Source organism: Octodon degus, unplaced genomic scaffold (genome assembly GCF_000260255.1).
Source record: "Octodon degus isolate 3935 unplaced genomic scaffold, OctDeg1.0 scaffold00187, whole genome shotgun sequence".
In the NCBI taxonomy this organism is placed as follows: domain Eukaryota; kingdom Metazoa; phylum Chordata; class Mammalia; order Rodentia; family Octodontidae; genus Octodon; species Octodon degus.
Window position 1 is genome coordinate 4,648,283 of NW_004524763.1, and position 20,448 is coordinate 4,668,730.

General features: G+C 33.0%; 1 protein-coding gene and 1 pseudogene across 1 annotated transcript in view; both read right to left on the bottom strand.

Annotated features, from left to right (window-relative positions):
- The window catches only part of Cip2a (cell proliferation regulating inhibitor of protein phosphatase 2A), a 35,010-nt gene that overhangs the window by 10,300 nt on the left and 4,262 nt on the right, over window positions 1-20,448 (bottom strand). Inside the window, exons 2-16 of the mRNA XM_004643970.2 lie at window positions 19,772-19,919; window positions 17,897-18,009; window positions 16,151-16,245; window positions 15,548-15,644; window positions 14,437-14,559; window positions 14,163-14,308; window positions 11,058-11,133; window positions 10,423-10,644; window positions 9,732-9,891; window positions 7,253-7,394; window positions 5,811-5,910; window positions 4,140-4,258; window positions 1,753-1,948; window positions 1,195-1,269; window positions 1,004-1,114 (exon numbers count right to left, since the gene is read on the bottom strand). Of these exons, the coding sequence (XP_004644027.1) occupies window positions 1,004-1,114; window positions 1,195-1,269; window positions 1,753-1,948; window positions 4,140-4,258; window positions 5,811-5,910; window positions 7,253-7,394; window positions 9,732-9,891; window positions 10,423-10,644; window positions 11,058-11,133; window positions 14,163-14,308; window positions 14,437-14,559; window positions 15,548-15,644; window positions 16,151-16,245; window positions 17,897-18,009; window positions 19,772-19,919 (1,923 nt within the window). The remainder of the gene's footprint in view (window positions 1-1,003; window positions 1,115-1,194; window positions 1,270-1,752; window positions 1,949-4,139; window positions 4,259-5,810; window positions 5,911-7,252; window positions 7,395-9,731; window positions 9,892-10,422; window positions 10,645-11,057; window positions 11,134-14,162; window positions 14,309-14,436; window positions 14,560-15,547; window positions 15,645-16,150; window positions 16,246-17,896; window positions 18,010-19,771; window positions 19,920-20,448) is intronic.
- LOC111813432 lies at window positions 17,295-17,457 on the bottom strand (annotated as a pseudogene).

Below are 20,448 nucleotides of genomic sequence, written 5' to 3' on the forward strand. Positions count from 1 at the left end.
TCTAGAGAGCACACCTTTGTCTGAGTACTTATTTGTCATGATTTTTTCCAAATTTGTGGGTTGCCTTTTCACTTTGTTGGTAATTTCTTTTGATGTGAAAAAACTTCTCAGTATAACAGGTCCCAGTTGTTAATTCTTTCAACTGTTTCCCGTGCAATTTGATTTCTGTTCATGAACTCTTTGCCTACCCTTATGTCTTCAAGAGTTCCTCCTACTTTCTCTTCTAGGAGATTTAGTATCTCTGCTTTAATGTTTAGATCTTTAATCCATTTTGACTTTAGTTTAGTGTATGGTGATAGACCTGGGTCAAGATTTAGTTTTCGGCATGTAGAGAGCCGGTTTTTTCAGCACCATTTGTTAAAGAGGCTATCTTTCTTCCAGTAAGTATGTTTGTCCATGGTTTTTATCTGCAGGAATTTTTTTTTTTTTGCGGAACTGGGGATTGAACTCAGGATCTTGAACTTGCCAGGTAAGCGCTTATACTACAGAGCAATCTCCCTGGCCCCTCCATGTTTCTTATTTGGAACACTCTGAATTACAGTAGAGCAAATACTTAAAAATAAATTTTTAGAAGGGTGATTTTTCATTATAGCTTATGCTGAGTTTGCAGTACCTATATACTAAAACACACGTATATAAGATAAATTCAGTACTTGTGAAAAAGATCTGTGCTTGATAAAAAATTAAGAACACTAAAATTCTCATAATGGCCAAAACCATAAAACGTATAAAGGAAAAAGCTTTAAGAGCACAGTCCTAGTGACCTCCAACACTGAAGCATAGACCATTAGTGATATAGAAAAGAATACTAATTGGAAAAAAATCAGAAGAGAATGAATGATGTATCAAATTCCATTAACGGAGAAGGAATTTCAAAATGGATAGTCAATGTGTCAAATGTTCAGGACAATACAGTTCTATTAGAATAAACATAACTAATAATTTCTTTATATTTTATTCCATCTATTAGATTTTCTATTCATTAGATACCTATTGTACACACCTCTGTCTCAGCTTGAGTTCTTTGACAGCGATACTGCGCAATCAGTCTATCAGCCTGGGCAAGAGCTAGAGCCTTTGCTTCCAAGAGATCCTGTAACCTGCTTTCTTTGGACTATAAGAAAACATACAATTAATCTTCAGTTTTAGGAAAACATTTGAGAACTTAATACATGTATTTAAACATGTACTCACAGCTAATGTGGATAGTTTCATCTCATATACATCCATTATGTCAGATATTCTTCCATCATTAATCTGATCCTTTACCTAGGTTTTAATGGAGCAAAAATCAGTACACTGTAGCACTTGAGAAAAAGGACAAAGCGTGCAAACTTAATTATTAAAACGGAATGATGAAGAACAAAGGAAAAAATTCCTGCTACACCAAGTAATTATAAAGAGTATTGCAGGAAAGAGGGTTACTGAGTTACAGTAATTCTATAAAATAGCCAATGCGAAAACACCTGAGTAAGATTTTGTATACTGAGGATGCAACTTACAAATGTACTTCTTAAAATTAGTGGCTGGGAAGGGGATTAGTAAAAGAATGACAGCTATATTAAAAATGTTTGAATCTTATGACTATATTTTCTTCCTTTCCAAATTTCCCAGAATACATTATCTGCTAAAAGATATAATCTCAGTGATGACATCTACATTTAAGTTGTTTAAATAAATCTTATAATCAGATCCAGTATCTGTTGGTAGATACCAGCACAGTTCTATTTTTAATTGCTATTTATCACTTACCGTCACCCCAGACTGAAGTTTTTCTATTAATTCCTCAATGTTCAATCCAGGAACATTATCTTTCAACAGGGGAGGAGTTAAACACTTTACTGCTGTTGGGAAACTGTGATTTAATGACTGAAAAGACAGTCTCCTGGGCATATGTTCTGTTTCTTGTTGTCTATATGCATTGTTTGCTGCTATACTTTCTCCAAGTCTGAATGAAAATCAAAAACAAAAATAAAAAATAATATAAAAGTAGAGCAAAAGGCAGTTAGGAATTCTTACAATGTGTCTGTTTTTTTGTAATAGAAAACTTCAAAAATAGTTTTGAAATAATCTTGGAGATCATGATGAAACAGATTTTTAGGAAATATCCTGAACTTCCCAGAGGATCCTGTTTTACTTACAAGTCTTTGTAATGGCAATTCTGCTTTTGGTTTGGAGGCACCATAAAACTAGTTCATGAAAGTGGCTTATGTACCTAAGTACAAAGTTCCTGGAACTGCTCAGAGCAACCTTCCTACCACACCTGAAATCATCTGGTCTTTACGTTCTTTCTCAAACTCATCTTTTCACCTGTGTTCTCACCTCTCTCACTTCCATTCTGCCCATTCACAAGCTCGGAATATTCTTGGTGTGGAACCTTTGAGCTGTTTCTTCACCTGGAATCACGTGAACCTATGGAGAACTAGTGTCTTCTTATTGGTTCTTATTAATATTCACCTCTTTAGAGAGGACTTCACTAATGTCATACGTGATAGTAATTAATATTAATCCCTTCTCCTCTTCACAGCAATGAGCAGAATATGAGTCTTCTTTTAACTTATCTCCTGACAACAGTATACATCCTATTACAGCATACACTCAGTCTGATTTTCTGCTGTAGACAAAATGCCTACATGTAGGCATAACTGGTTCTTAGTAAATGTTTGTTAAATACATTAAAAAAAAAAACCTAGCAAAAAATGTACCTATCCATTCATCCAATAAATTCACCTTATTAAACTGCCTAAGAGAATGTCAAATAAGGATAATAAGCAAAAATAGACCCTTGTGAAAATTATCTATAACACAAGACACAGAAAGCCAAGTCACTGAAAATGGTGGGATTGCAGAGGATAAAATGCTCAAGGGTAGTATAGTTGAAGCTTTCCTGATGAATCTCCCGAGTTCAGATGAATAAACTGAGAGGAACAAGCTACCAAAATATGAATGGCTTTATTCATACACCATTTCTAACTTGCAATATAAAATGCTTCTGTTTGTCTAATTTTTGTTGTTGCTGAAAAATATTTCTTATAAAATGAGCATTTGTCTACTTCCTCCTTTTGGAATCCTGGCATCTAGGGAATGTTTTATGTATTTTACTGATTGTTTTAAATTATCCAAACCATTTTTAGCAATCGATATAATAAGCCTTTTAAAGTTTTTAAAACGTGCTAAAGTAGAACTGTAGTAGATATTCTGGTAACCATTTATCGAGGGCTTTTTCCCCTCAAATCTAAACATTTTTTAAAACTTTTTCAAATATTATTGTATTTACCTGGTCACCATCTACTGTATTCCATTTTCTGAGGTAAAGTACAGATGTTTAAGAACTATAGTGTCTTACATTTTTGTCAAAGGTACAAAATACTCAACACTAACAACATAAAGGAGAGGTTTATTTTTGGGTCAGGACTTAGAAGAGTCAGGCTATCTACAGCTGGGTCTAAGGCAGAAAGGGCATGGTGGAAGGACCTGGGCAGAGGATAGGTGCTCATCCTATGACAGCCAGGAAACAGAAGGGAGGAGCTGAGGAGGAAGCTGAACCTGTCAAGTTACATCCCCAGTGAGCCACCGCTTCTGAACAAGACTACTTTCTAACATCACATTCAGCTATGGATTCATCAGTGAATAACCCACTGATGAGAATACTACCCTCATGATCCTTCCACACAAATGACAATTAGGAAGGACATTTTAGATCTAAGCCATTACAGAAGACTTCCACTCCCCTACGCTTCTTCAGTCATGCAGTCTTCATAGCTCTTTGGCAAATCATTGAGGCAACAGAAAGATGCTTAGGCTTTTCACTTAAAACAATCAAGAAAGAAAAGCTCTTCTTATGAAAGAAATAAACTGGTAGGAAATAAATTTAAGAGTATCTAGAACCTACTACAACAGAAGAAATGGTTTGAAACAATGATAGTGACTAAATAACACACTGTATCATCAGGACCTAACTTTTCCCGAGTAAACATCTACCTTTTTCACCTGTAGCAATAAAATTTTAATCACTGAAAGATCACTACTACAATGAAAACTCCAACTGGCTAACTTATGTATCTGTCTATATTGAGGATTATTGAGGAAATATAACAGAATAGTGAAACACAGATACATTATAACTGAGTACTACTTACACTAAAGCAGGAAAATCTGGCAGTGGAGCTGCTTCCAGTAATATTCCCAATCCAGACTGGACTTGTTCTCTGTTATCTGATGTTAAAGCAAAAGCCAAAGGAGTAATTAAACGTGGATCCTAAACAAATCAGAAACCAGAAAATAAGAGAATAAACAATGTCAGATCTTTAGAATAGGGTAATAATTCTAAAATGTTTTTGTCATCTAATGCATCTGACTATATTTTAGACTTTCCCTTGTTAGAGCTACTAATACTGTCATACAACTAATATGAACAATAGTTTAAAAATTTGTCTAAGGTTTTCAATGCTTAATTTTGCCTAGGAAAACTATGCCTTAAATATTATGATGAAATGAAAATATTCAAAATTGACTGATGCTTAGAGTGGCTTTATTTTTGTAATTACCATTAAGAAATAAAAATGGCTAAAAAATTTAAAACTAAAGTCACAAATACAGAGTAAAAATACACACTACCTCAGAAAACTTAATGATTAAAAATATACACTTAAAACACTTTTATGTCAGTAAATATTTTACATTAGTACAAGCCTCAAATCATCCATTATGAAGTCTAAAAATTGACAAAATATTTTGATTCAAGTCTTTAAAAATATTAATCATAGTTTATCATTTAAAATAAAATGCTAAGTGCCTTCTATGTACTCAAGAATAATTCAATGCCATAGAATTATAAGACCAGGTCTTTATGTCTAAACTCTCTATGAAACCCTTCCTAATTCCTAGTATCATTATATCTAGCTTTCCATGAAGTAAATTGAAGAACAGACAGATGTAATAATTGCTCAAGCCTACACTAACAATTGATAAAAACATTAAACTATGTTTCTTTTGCTACAGATAGAAAAACAGACTTTATTAAATCTTGCACTAAGCCTCAGAAGATCAAATCAAACCCAAATGGAGTCATGTGTCTAAAGGTCACCCAAACACTCTGCACTTTGAATTGGTGTAGTTTTCCATAAACAAGCAAATAAAAACATACAGCAGTAGCATAAAAAGAAAGTCCAGTCCAATCTAACTTTGTAAGTAACTGAAAGAACTATTCTCCTGTACTCCCTATTTTCTGCATTCTTCAGTCCTGTTTTCTATAAAGCCAACTTCCTTGTGCTCAGAGAAGGCTCATTCTATTTGACAAAACTGAGATGTGGCCCAAAATAAATATCAATTAGATCTTCAAACTGAAACTGTGGTAATTTTGACTTCTGATAACACGCAGAACTCTTACCTAATGTTATCACTGACATTTTCTGATATGGTACCTCCTCTAGTTTATTAACACTCACAATCAAGTCCTTTTCTTCCATGTTTCCTATTCCCTTGCTACTACCCATCAATAACAGAAACTAAAACAGACATCCTCCTTCTCTTCCACAGGCCAACAAAAACAGAAGAAACTGTATGACACAGAGGAAAGGCTCAGCACACATTATTATAAACAGTGCACGAGAATGAGGCAGACTTAGCTTTCAGCTTCTGTGAAACTATGAAATGAGACTATTATAACTAGTAAAGATAATTAACAACTTTACACAGTCTTCTAGTGGCCAAATCTTAAAGAAACATAACCTAAAAATTTAGAATATTAAATATTTATTAGAAATCATTTATATATGAATAAATCCAATAGCTGAAAAGCTTAGACTTACCTGAAGGATTTTGTAGAAACTTACTTCCATACCAGGAACTAACTGTTTAAGTTTGTTCATTAAATCAAGAGTTTTCAAAATTACATCGGCAGCAAGTTTGCTTAAAAGAAGAAGAAAAAAAATCACATTTAAATTATAAAATCTTTGCTTTTAAAATTGAAGAACTATTTTTGCTGAAAGGTACAATACTAGTGACCAACAGTAGTGAGTACAAATCGGCATCAACAGCACAGGTTTAATCAGTGATTTTTTTTTCTACTCTCCAATATCAACATGCCTCAACTTTCTGCTTCAACTAAGTAATAATGGAATATGACCTATTTAAATTTCAGCTTTAACACTGAAATTATCAACGAAGGGTAGCCTTAGGCAATAAACAGCACCTAACATGTAGTGAGTAAATTATACTAGGTCACATTACCAGCTTTGTACCTGAAAGAAGCATAAGTAAAGAGATAATACTTATTTTTCAATAACAATTCATGAAAATTATGCCACTTACGGAAATAGGAACAAATTATAGGTGTCTAGCACTTAGCAGATCTTCAATAAATATTAGATGGACTGGGTTTATGTGAGGAGAGAGGAATAAAAAACCAGCCTTGTTCCTACAGATTTTTAAACTGTAAGTCTTCACATAAGAAAGAACTGCCTGTCATTAAGAAACTTCAGCAATCATTCATTTTCTTGTAATATAACCATGCCTGTTTTCTCATGCTTTTTATTAAAAATTTAAACTAAAGAAATAATTTTTAGGGCTGGCCAAATATCTAGTGGATTAAAGCACCTGCTTAGGCAGATGCAGGAGACAGGGGTTCAATCCCTCTGCTCCTGGGGCACACTGAGACTGCAATTGAGACTGGGAGTGGTGGCGTGTACCTGTAATCCCAGCACTTGGGAGGCTGTAAACAGAAGGATCACTACAAGTCCAATTTATATAGTGGGACCCTGTAGACCCTGCACTAAATACAAAAAAAACAAAACAAAAAAATAATAATCTTTAAAGTTAAATGTCAAAAAGCAAACCCAAAAGGGAAATGATCAGGACTGTTGGATAAGCCTCACACACATACATAGCTCACCAAACATGCAACACACATATATATACGAAGCGCTAATCAATGAACACAAATCACAGATGCCAGCACCTTTTTTACAAGCATACAAAATATAATTTGAAGGAATTTCAAATTTTTTTTGCAAATTTCATTTTATTATTTTAATTCTGTTATAGCTTGAGCTATAAGCACGTATCAAAAGATGTTCTTAAACTACCATGTTGTTTTTTTGGTACGAGGCATAAGCCTCAGGACCTTGTACTTGCCAGGCAGGCACTATGCCACAGAGCTGTAACACGGGCTGAAGGATGATCCTTAAGGAATCTCCACATCTGACATTCTTCAGCCTTGAACCATTCTGCAGTCTGGACTTCATATACTCACCATAATTCAGAATCTGCTACCTTCGTTCCAAACCCCAGATCAATCTTGCCATATGTGAACTGCTGCTCTATCAGAGTGGTACACTTGATGGTAGTCAGATTTTTTACAACGTGCATCTTCAGAGTATCATCTCCACACAGAGATAAATATTGTTAAGAAACAACTCTCAAAATATTTTGTATTTGCATATATTTTAACATTCAGGATAATCATGAAAATCATCACTGTAATCTGATAATTACTGTTACATATGCTCAATGATAGGTTAGAAAGCTGAAACTCAAAGTTCTAAAGTAACTGAGTTGAACATACAGATGTTTTGTCTCAAGGGAAAAACAGAAAAAGGGTGTTTTCCCACACAATGTTCATCTTTTATTGGCAGCATAGGAAATATTTCAGTAATATTGTGGTATTAAGGGAGGTTATTTTCCCATATTCTGTGCATTGTGATTTATTGATGTCCAAAGATATCATTCAACCAGAGAGGGCTGGATAATAACAAGTATGAATATCATTCAAATAAAGGTCAGTAAGCAAATGTCTCTATAGCAATGGCTGTCAACTTTGACTGCATATAATAATCATCTGGGTGACTAAATCACAAACAAAAAGATAACACATACCCTCCACTAATATTACCCAATGCTTCAAATTACTCCAATTGCATTAGAACCTCTGGAAAATTCCTATTTCTGTATTTTTTTTTTAGTTGTTCCTCAGGTGATTCCAATACTAAGCCAAGATTGACAGTTAATGCTGTAATTCAAAGGCAGAGAATAATTAAGGAGTGGCAGCTCAGAAAAGAGGTGGCATTTGCTCTAGGGCAGAACAAAGTTGGACAAATTCTTGTTCCTAAGATACAACGAAATATTTCAGGTAAATTTAAGAGATCTGGTTGAGATACAGTGGCTCCTTTGCTCATGAAAAGGGGACAAGGATTCAGATGAAAAATAATGAAACATTAAAAAATCAGATCTATCTATCCACCCTTTTGAGACAAGGTCTCACAATACAGTTCAGAGTGGTCTTGAACTCACTATACAGCTTAGGCTGCCCTCAAACTTGAGGCAATCCTCCTGCCTCAGGTTCCAGAGTGCTGGGATTAAGGGTGTAGGCCACACCTGGCTTTTTTTTTTTTTTTTTTTTTTTCTTTTAAAGACTTTTTAAGAAGTTACAACTAGTAATATCTTACGACTTATCAACTGGATCTGCAAAGTGCAAGCATATCAACCCAAAATGACAAGCACAAAAGAAAGTTTTTTTGGCTGGAAAGAATAGCTGGTTACCAGGAAATCACAGTTACAAGGTCTAGCTTGTACCTGAGGCAGCAAACAACTGAGTACTATGACAAAATTTTCAAATTAAAATGAATCAAGTATCAAATTTGACAACTTTCAAGGAAGTCTAATACCAAGGTATTAGCAAAAGCAAACCCAGGGAAATAACTAAGAGACTCAGCATACAAAAGTTAAGTAGAGGGTGGGGAAGATGTCCCAGTGGCATAAGTGCCCACCTGGCAAGTGCAACATCCTCCATTTGATCCCTGGTATCAAGAAAAAAAAAAAGTTAAGTGGCAAATGTAACTGAACTTAAGGTTTTCTTTTTTTGTAACAAATAAACATGTGTTGATACACTTTTCTATTTTATAAGCAAATGTGAAGCTATGTTTACTAAAACATTTATGGAAGATTTTGTTTTTTAAAACACAAGTTTGCACCTCTGCTATAAGGATAAATCTGAATTATTTATCAGAACATGGATATATCATAAAAACAAATGTTAAGTGAAAGAAATCAGACACAGAAACTTAATACATTTCATATTTTTTTATATGAGAAACCCAAGGGATAAATAAGCAAATAAAAAATAACAGGAAACAGACATATCTTTTGCAAATGGGAAGGGGATGAAGAGATGGAGGGAGATGGATGAGAAGGAGGCCTAAGAATTAAGATGCATTATGCACATGTACCAAGTCTCCATGAGGAATGTAATCATTATTTCTGTAAAGAGGTACCAAGAAAAATTTTAAAAAATTGGAAAAAAAACCCTCCAAAACGTTTAAAAAAAAAAAAAAAAAAAAAAACTCGGTTACAACTATGACAACTTTATCAGTTTCTTTATCCATGGACACATCCACTGAAAACCAGCAAGACTAATCATACTAGGGCAGTAATTGAGCATAAAAAGCAGAGGTAAGTGATGAGTAATAGGAAATAATTTTACAATATGTCTCCAAATCTCATAATGTGATAAAAATGTTTGATCAACTTAAAGAGTGTTTCTTATAATGCACTGAGCTTAAAAGTTACACACAGGGTAAAAAGTCTGGAGAAGATTTTAGAGACTCAAATTCTTCATTTGCTTCAATTCTGACTGGATATGAGCATGAGAATGACAAAAATACAGATAAAATGCAATAAATCTAATACTAGGAAGAAGTATATGTAGTTTCCTCTTTTGCAACTGTAAAGGATATTTAACAATACTTCAAGGGCTTTGACCATCCTTTCACATCTTTTTCTTATTAAGGGCTCATCCAAATTCTGTTCTGTAAACTGAAGCTGATTAAGGATTGTAGGCAGCAGAAGAGTCATGAATCGGTCAGTTGAGGAACAATTAGAAGTATCTATGGAATCCTGGATCAGTTATTAGAAGAGAAATATTTTAAGAGAACAAATGAATATAAAAACTGAGGCAATGCTAAATTGCCAGATCACAAAATCTACATCTACACACTAACAATGATTTTCTCTGTTATGTGCCACACACAGTCTGGCATACTCCACTTCTTTTACTAAGACCTTAATATTCTATGTTAACCCACTCAATAACTAATGGAGACAGAACATTATTGTAAGCACAGCCATACAACAATAACATAAATAAACCTTGTCAATGTCTTTGCTTATTATACAGAAAGGAGTATGTAAAAACTATTCACTGAAAAAAAGGCACACACACACACACACACACACACACACACACACACACTTCAGCAGGCAAAAAAAACCCCTCATTAGCTGATTCTGTGACTGGCAGAGCATCTAGGGAGAAAATTTGAAGTTTTTCTAAAACATATGAAAAATTATAAGCTTACTATGAATATTTTTAAAAACAACTAATCAAGAATCATGAAAGTAATGTCAATTTGTGTATCATTCTCTTACCTCAAATATTTCCTTGAACAACTCCAATGCTAACACTGAACAATCATTTTCTGATCCATCCAAAGGTAGGCTTAACCAACGAAGCAGAGCCACAGAAGGCTCCTGGCACTTAGACCGGGCTCCCAGAACAGTGCTGCCAGATGGAGACTGTTCAAACATCATCTGAGTGAGCGCATGGCGCAGCTGAGTCACTGAACAGAAGGCAAGAAGTAATTCTAAAACCTGTGCAATATAAAGTCTTCATTAAACGTCAGTTTCACTGAACTTTAACATACAAACATAAATAAATGTAAACGTGCCCCACATTTATGAAAAAATATTCTAAAACAAAAAATAAAAGTAACTTCTAATTTGCCCTTCAGTATTATTTTTCAGAAGATACATTTTCAGGTTTTTTATTTATTAATGGTGCTTACCCAAGATAAGTAGGACTGCAAGAACAAAGAAAGGCCACTTCAACTAATATAGTATTTTTATAGTAAAGACTTCGCTTTTAAATATACAATTTTGTTTTAAAAAATGGCAAAAAGGCTTAAAACTATACAGCTTGTACATATTCAGAAATTAGTGCATCTAATACTTTTCTGCTCACTGTGATTTTTTAAAAAAAGTTAAAAGATACTGTTTTTACATACCTTTGAAGAAGAATCAGGATCCTTCCCATTAAGAAGACCTAATACTTGATTAAGACATGAAGAAAAGTGCTCATACCTAGGTTTAAAAGTATACATCCGGTGTTACTTATGAAACTGATACGTCAAAAGGATTTACAAGGTAAACACTTTATACATTTATCTGGGTTTCTAATATGGAATACAGTATTTATAACATTCAGATGATCCTTAACTTATGTAGAATGGCTCCATAAACCTGACAGTGAAAACACTATTAGTCAAAAAGTAAATACTATACAAGCTGTTCTACCAAATAGCATAGTTTAGCAATACTGCATCCTATAAACACAGGTTATTTATTTTTGTGATCAAGCAGCTGAAAGTTACATCTTACAGCCAATGTCCTGGTATGAGCAGTATTACACTACATATTGCTAGCCTAGAAGACCAAAATTCAAAATCTGAAGCAGTTTCTATGAATATATATAGCTTTTATACTACTGTAAAGTTTAAAAATCAATAAATCTTATGATGAGGACCATCTCTGCTTAAAATCTAGACTATGTCTTAGTACTAGCATATATATAAATTGACCCTTTCATTTACTGAAACACAACACTCACAGCAATACATCACTGAAAGTTTCAATAGCCCAACTGCCTTATGCCTTAAAAGACTGTGTTCCCTTTGTAAAACCTCAAAGGAGAAAAGAATATGACAATGTATTATACAGCTTATTTATATAGTACCTAAATTTGCCAAATATTAAATTAGACTCTGCAAAACACATAAAAAAGGAACAGATACCATTTAAGAGGTACTACTGAAATTATGTTCTATGTAACTAGTATAGAGAATGATACTGTCAGAGAATTCATAGTCTAAGGATGGACGCAGAAAACAAAAAAAATAATAAAAGCTAATGCAAAATGCAATAGTGTAATGGAGGAACATATGAGATGAACAGTACAAAGAACCTAGATTTTGTAGGGCACATGTCATTAGAGGAGGATTCCTAGACTTGCACCTGAAAGAGGAATTACACAAATGAAGGAAGGATTTCAGCCTTCTAGAGGAAATTCACTAGAGAAGATATCATTCAAGTAAGCTGGAGGTGCTAACCGTAAGATGAGACAAAAGAAAGCAAGAAAATGTGAAGAAATAAGGCTGGGAGCATCCATGTATCAGACTTTCGAAGAAAATTGGCTTTTTATCGACTTTGAACAAAGTATTTTTTTTTAAGAAAACTTAAAAGCTGCACATATAAGGAAAGGAGGGGAAAGTCAACTGACTGGGGACACTGAAGGAATGAAGAAACTGCTACTGACAGGAAAGTATGAGACACTGCATACAGTAATAAGATGTTCATGAATGAAACAGTAAAAGGTGATCAAAAAAAAAATCACCCCAGGACACAGACATGGTGGTCCAATCAGAAGGGACTACCATCTCTTTTTTTTTTTTTTTTTTTGGGGGGGGGGGAAGTGGGGATTGAACTCGGGACCTTGCGCTTGCCAGGCAAGCACTTATTCTACTGAGCCATCTCCCCTACCACCTACCATTTCTTTTTTCCTGTGTGTAAAAACAAAGATATATAGTTATCTCTGCATGAAAGAGAAAGGGAAAAATAATAAATATTTCCTAGAACCGTTATAGGAAATTAGAGGGAGCTAGCTAGAAAGTTGACCCAAATTAAGCTGTGTTGTTTTATCAAACTTTAATTCAGAAGCTCTGACACTAAGTCAGACTTTGGAATAGATTCTGAAGTTAGGTTGTACTAATGGCACAGGAACAAAAAAAATCAGAAGACTTTCCAAAAATGATTCTTAAGTTCAAGTCTCAAGTCTAGAAAGGGAAAACATAAATAATGAAACAAATTTACAAAAGTGGGGCTGAGGATATAGCTCAGCACAAGCACCTGCCTGGCAAGTACAAGGTCCTGAGTTCAATTCTCAGTAGAAAAAACAAAAAAATTGCAGAAGCAGTAATTAAGCAATCTCTTATTCATGCTAAACCAGATCACTTTTCATCCTGCTTTCCAGAAGAATTTCAAAATTCCAAGTTTTTCAGGTTACTACAAAGCTTTTAAGTAAGCACTATCCCAGCCATACATAATGTAGCAAGGAGTACCAGGCAATTGTGTAACAGATAAGGAAAGGGCAAGTAAAGTAAGGAAACATCTGGAAGAAAAAGGACCTCTCATGTACAGAAATTTAAGAAAAGAAAAAGTAAAATGCTACTGTGAATACTTCTTGGCTTTATAAAATATTAACTACCCATATGAGGTGGTCAACTTTGCCTTAGTTCTTAGTAGTTTGTTTTTTAAATAAAATCTTAATTCTATGATTCTTAGAGGACAAGAAGTATCTAACCCCCATCCTCTTACAATGTCTGATTATAGTAATACTAATAATTTTTTTATTTATAAATGATGAATTAATTTTACTCTTTAAAGCAATTTCCATAATTTTTAATTTAGGACCAGAATAAAGTTTAGGCACTGGGAAAATTAAACCTCAAATGCTGAGCTTTTTGGAAAAGTTGCTACCTAATTTTAACATATATGATCACATGAAACACTGTGACATAAATATGTATTTCCTTTTTACTGTATGACACAGAATTACATACCAAAGGAAACATTTTATTAAAAAAAATTTAAAAAGTCAGACATAATGACACGAATGTTTCTATGATAAAGACACTTTCAAGCAACATAATGCTCAAGATTTAAAATTGGTTTTAAAACAGATGTTTGTATTTTCTTGAGGCACAGCCTTACTATGTTGGCGAGACTTGACTGGTTTGAATTCAAAATTTTTCTACCTCATTCTCTTCAGTAGTGGAGATTCCATGAGTATACCACAAAACCCAGCCAACATGTCTGTTATTTCAGAGATTGACATCATGCTATTGATGCAGGCCATGAACAAAGATACAAACACATATAAACACCGCATACCTTTTCATACTTCTATCTTTTTCAGGAAAGCAACAGAATGTGGGTAAATAATATGTCAATTCAACTCACTGTGAAAACTGTAGAATGCTCACGTTCTTTTGTTTAACAAAAACAGACTGGTTTACAAAAAACCAAGTCCTTAAACTTATTAATGTGAGACATACCTGGTAAGATAATCAGCAATTTTAGGATTCTTAAGGAGATCCATCAGTAAGTCAACTGAATACTTTCGTGTTAAAGTACCATCACCATTTATGAGAATATTAAATATTAGTTGAAAAGTCTGATGAATGTTTCGTGCATGGAACAGCTTTAAAATGAATTAGAAAAGGGATATTACATATACAGAAAATTTGACCCCTTCATAAAAGAAAATATCCTAAATGAAGAATATAAACTTCAAAACTAACTCCATAAATAATAGAAGTCGTACCTTACCTTTTCCCCCACTTCTTCATTTAATGTCAAACTTGATAGTATTGAAAGTGCAAACACAACCACAGTTAAACTACTATGGGCTAGGAAAGTTATAAGAGTTCGATAAAAGGTTTTCACATTACTCTGAGGAAGAAAAAAGTACAAAAATAAATTAGAATAAAAATTATAAGCTATAAACAGTTTAAAAAGCTATGTCATAAAGAGTGAGCAACCTATTAAACATCATTATATACACTTTAAGAAATGATGTTTGATTTTAAAAGACAAAGTCTAAAGAAAAAATTTAAAAGAGATATAAAGGCAAAGTCAAAAATTACTTGTTAGAAACAAAGAAGTAGGGGAAAAAACAAATTTGGTCAAAGGTGCCCAAATGGGTGAGAAATGAATTTCTAACAGGATTTGTCAAGTTAGAATAAGTAATTCATAGATGTTAAATCCGAATGTCAATTTTAATGGTTCAAAAATAACATAAGGAGAAAAGGAAAAGAGCTACCATAAACACAGCAAGAAAAGCTGTTTAGCATTTCAAAAGAACTCTAACAAAGAAATTCTCTTATTATGGTGAAAACCAAAAATATTTAGCAAATTAGAGAAATTTGCTAAATCTGCTCATTATCACTTGGACTGGGAGACCATCCACAGGGTAAGTCACATAAGTACTTTCACATGCAGCTGATATATAAGGTTTCTCTTTGGGGAATTATAAGTAAATGCTTATTATATGTGTTTTCCCAATATGGGCATTTTTTAAAATTCAGAAATTAAAAATACATATGCATAACAAACTTTTCTGTATAAACCTTGATAACATTTCCATGGCTCAATATAAGCAGCCCCCAAAAATGGCCCTCAGAAAAACTCAGCACTCAAACAGATGCAAGTGTTCACATTAAAATCAAATAGATAATATTTGATACGAACATTGCACAACTGTCCAAAATTAAATCACCAAAAGTGAATTAAACAATAAGTGAATTGATTTAATATATTTCTAAAAGTGGATGGTTGCAAGTTAAATGCTTTCTGAAGAAAAATTTGGGTAAAATTTCTCCAAGTATAGAAGGGACCACAAAATAAAGCCTCATTAAAAATTATAAAGAAAACTTCTTACCAAAGTCTTTATATGTGTTTGAACAGAAAGATTTTGCCGACAAAGATTTGCCAATAATCCTAGACAAGGCATTGTTAATTCATCTTCAGAAGATTGACTGTTGTTTTATCGTTTTTTTGTTAAAGAAAAATAAAAAAATAAAGTTTATTAGTCAAAATGATAGTTTATATATCTAAATTCCTTTCTCCCTGCAAAAAACTTCTAACATGTGAAGACAGTCAAGCTGAGTAGTACTGATAATTATTTCATGGTTTGAAAACAAATTATCCTATTCACCTGTATCATTAAAATGTAGACATAATTGACAAAGTGAACATGTATTGTATTCTTCAAACCAAGATTAAATATAAACACCAACATTCACATTCATTAAGTTTTTCTGCCAAAACCAGTTTAGTTTGTAAATCTCAGCTATGAAAATTAAAGTTTATTTTCAAAATTTATTCCTAGTTATCTAAAAATATAAATTAAAAATGTAAATACATATTTTAAATATAAATTAGCCCTACCAGTTTGAAAAGTCATCTTTTAATGTTGATATATCATATAATTTAACTTTAGAAATAAACCAGCATATTGTTACATATTTGATTGCATACTCACATGTGATCTATCAGGAATGTAATTAATTCATCTATATTGGCACCAGAATGTAAAATTTTGACATTATATGTTAACTTCTGTAGAAGTTGAATGCACTAAAATAAGAATATGATTATCAATACAAACATACAAAAACATGGACTATTACAAATATGTTTTATTAGTACACGTTTGCAGTACATAAAGATTACATTTATTGTGGGGAACTGGGACTCATATGTAATATCACTTTTTTTTCAGCCCCTTCCTCTCCCCAACCCCTCCCTGCTTCTTCTATTTTGATTCCCTTCCTATTTCCAAAGCTGTTCACCATTTTTCTTTAGGGACCAGGAATCAAACTCAGGAGCTTGTGCTTGCCAGGCAGGCACTTATGCCCCCTAGCTATCTCCCCGGCCCCTTTGTTCTCTATTTTTTAATTCTTTATCTTTCTATAACCTTTCCTTCCCTCCTTCTCTTGTTCTTCTTCCCACTTCAAAAAAAAAAAATCTATTTTCCATTATCTTTTATTTTTTTCTTCACTTACATTTTGGGTTTCTCATATAAGAGAAACCATGTAATATTTAACTTGTAGGTCTGATTTATATGCTGAGCATGTCTCAGTTTAGTAGTAAAAGTTAGGACAAGAATTTTGCCGTTTCTTTTTATCTCCCTTTTCAAATACATACAAAATATGTTTCGTGTCTCAACTCACACATTTTCACACTTTCTCAAACAAAATATCTCATTGTGTGGTTTCTGTCCCCAAATGTTCAACTGTAATTTACGATTTGATCCTCAAAGTACTCTTACTAAGAGATGGTGGATCCTTTTGGAGGTGTGACCTACTTGGTTGAAGGTCTTTAGGTCATTGGGCACATCAAGCATATCTCATGTGATACTGCTGACAGTTCTTCTGAGGTTATAAAGAAGCTAGCCTGACGCTATTCTTCCTCTCTTCTCCTGGTTTGAAATGTGATCATTCTCCTATCACTGCTATCTGCTATGAAGTGGCTGCAGATTTAAGGGCCTCTTTAGGAACTGAGATGATGCAGATGACATGCCCTCAAATTTCTTAAACTATGACCTAAATAAAACTTTTCTCTTTCTAAATCACCTGCATCAAGTATTTTATAATATTAAATCGATTGACATAATCATAAACCTTATTCACGAATGTCTTAAAATTCAATGCAAGCTGAAATACATATGTTGTACATATGTCAGTTTGATTGGTGACTTTTTCAACTGATTCCATTTTAAGATTCAATTAGCAATAATTGTGCCTCAGATAAACCTCATTGGCTATTAAATTGCCTCTGTGCAAAGCTTACATTTTAAGACTCAATAAAATATGATGGCTTTACGGGTATTCAGAGCTTTGAACCAATGCTAAATACTGTGATCATAACTTCCAAGTTTTGTAGACTATTTCAACAGACTAGATGCCAATTCAAATTGTAATTTTAATATGAAGAGCTTACATTTCAAAATGCAGACATCTGTGTTTATAAGTCAAAGCAGTTGCAACATACATTTTGGTTCAATAATGGTGCCAGATACGGGTAAGAGTCCCTTCTCTAGAAATATTGAACAATAGTACATTTGTGTCCAACTAACTCTTAAAGACAAGGATTCTGCCTAATCAGGCTGTTTATTTTCACATACATTATAAACTAGCAGTTCATAAAAGAAATTAACAATTTTAACCTAAGAATAAAGAAGGGGGAACAGGTGTTAAGTGAGAGACAACTGTTTCGGTCTATGTACCTGCAAAAATACTGAATCAGTATGGCAAGCACTGCTGCGACAAATCACTCCTGCCAGTACACTGTTCAGGTTGTAGGTATTCTGAAGACAGTCTCTGGTTTCATTGTCTACAGCTGTAAATTAACATAAAATGACACAAAATACAATATTTTTATATATGACCTTCATGGATAAAGAAAAATAATTCAGAATTTGTTTTACATAATCTAGTCTCCAAATTGAGAAATTCAAATCATTTTTCTATGGAGGGGAATATGAAAAAAAATCATGTATTACATATTTGTAGAAATTTTGTGATTAGTATATTATTACTTCAACTTTTAAAGGCCTTTTAAATATAAAGTCTATCAATAAATATACCTAAAAATAAATGGATTATCATTTAAAATTTAATACATTTCAATGTTGAAAGGGATTTGCATCTCCATATAATAAAACTGGCAGATAATGAAGTAGAGCCTTTTTAGAAAAAGTAATTTAGTACAAATATAATGGCTATCAAATTCAAAAAAGGCATGGAAAACTTTCAGGAAATCTCTCCAACAGAAATACACTAATATTCAGGCAAAATTCCGTAACAATGTTAAGTGCACTGTAGTCTAATAATAAAAACTTGAAAAAGAACAAAAATCTGTCAGGCTGGGTGCCATGCTCCTATAATCCCATCCACTGAGGAGGCTAAGGGGTAAGAAGGAAAGTTTAAGGCCAGCCTACCCAACATAGTGAGATCCCATCAAATGAAAACAAAAACAAACCAAAATAAGAAATTATTTTATTTTGTTGGAGGACAATATCTGAATCAAACAGTACCCTGTAATTACTAGGGTAGTATTACTACAGTACGAGGTATCTACTGAAAACACTGAGATTGAAAGAAATATTATCTTATGTTCAATAAGCATTTGTACTTTAAAAAACCAACAAATTATCTAAAATTATTTGTTGTAATGGAGAAAAAGATCTGGAAAGAAAAAAAGTAAGTATTAAATGAGATTTTATTCCCAAAGTCAGAAATGATGAAGCAAGAGGTAGGAGGTAAATATTTATTCCATTTTACTGTCTATATTTATGCTAACTTGGTAGCTACAATGCTACATGTGGTTATTTAAAGTTAGATTAATTAAAAATTCAGTTCCTTAGACTAATGTATGTATACTTGAAACATGTGGAAGTAGCGACTCTGATGACAGATCTGGAACATTTCTATCACTGTAAGAAAGTTGTACTGTTCTACTGAATAATGTATATTGTGGATTACTGCAGTTTCTATGCTATACATACCTTAATTTTATATTCATACACAGAAAACACAACCTCACCTTCTCTGCCATTCATAAATAGGTAATGGGGACATATGTCATTAAATAAACACATTTCAAAACATAAAAAAAAAAGAATTATAAGAAAAAAATCACAGCAGCATTTTCATCCTTAGTTTTAAGGATAAAATTTATTCTATCACAGAAAAATGATTCTTTGGTAGCTATGATTGAGAGTTACTTAAGAGTGGCATTATGTGTATGTGGGTTTTTTGTTTTTCAATTCAGAAATGGCCCAGCATTTACCAAAGTACATTTCTCTCTGTAGAAGAGAAAATTTTGGATATGCTTTAGACTTCTTGGTCTAGTTTTAAAAAGTATATACACACACATATATGTACACATATATACATATAGTTTGTATGCATACATACATGCATATATGAATCACCCTCCAAGAGATGCACAACTTAGTTAATTCTGAAAGGTTTCTCCATGAACAAATCTTTTGAGTATAAATTGTTCTCTAAGAGATACTATAACTAAACCTGTACTTTAGAAAATATTAAATTCATACATTACCCAAATACTGAAAAAGAAAAACTAAATGCATTACCTAGTTGAGACAACAAATTGATAACACTTAAGATCAATGAAGCGCTTATGTTTGGATCTTCAAGTAGCTCTACAAGGCAACTCAGGCATTTACTTGGTAGTATCTGATTTGATGAAAACAGTCGTGTCAGCTTTTGTCCAGAAATTACCTATAAAATCATAATTAAAAAATATATATATCTTCTTCTCAAAGGGCCATTGTAATTTTCTTTCACAATGTAAAAAATTCACACATGCCATCTTTAACACTTCCCTTAGTAGTGAAAGTAATAATCCAGACCTCAGTTTTAATTTTCTCTAGACTTTCCCTACACCATCTAAATTTACAACTATTGTACAGTATGTTATGCTTCTATTTAATGGGTTGACAAACTTTTGACTATCTAGCAACATTTATCTTCCACACCTTACTACCAATAATTATTTTGTAAATAAATTATATTTTGCTCATTTTCACTTTGATGCAACAGACTGGAAAAAAAACTGAAAGGTTAACTATACAACTGTTCCTTTTTAGAGATAAGAGCTGAGTCCCCATGTTAAGAGATTTTTTTTTTTTTTTTTCAAAGTTTTTTTGACAAAGAGATAGCAATGAGACAGTTTCAAATCAAATCGGAAGGACAGTTTCAACAAATAATACACTGCATATATTCTTCTTAGTGGTTAATTGCTGTACAA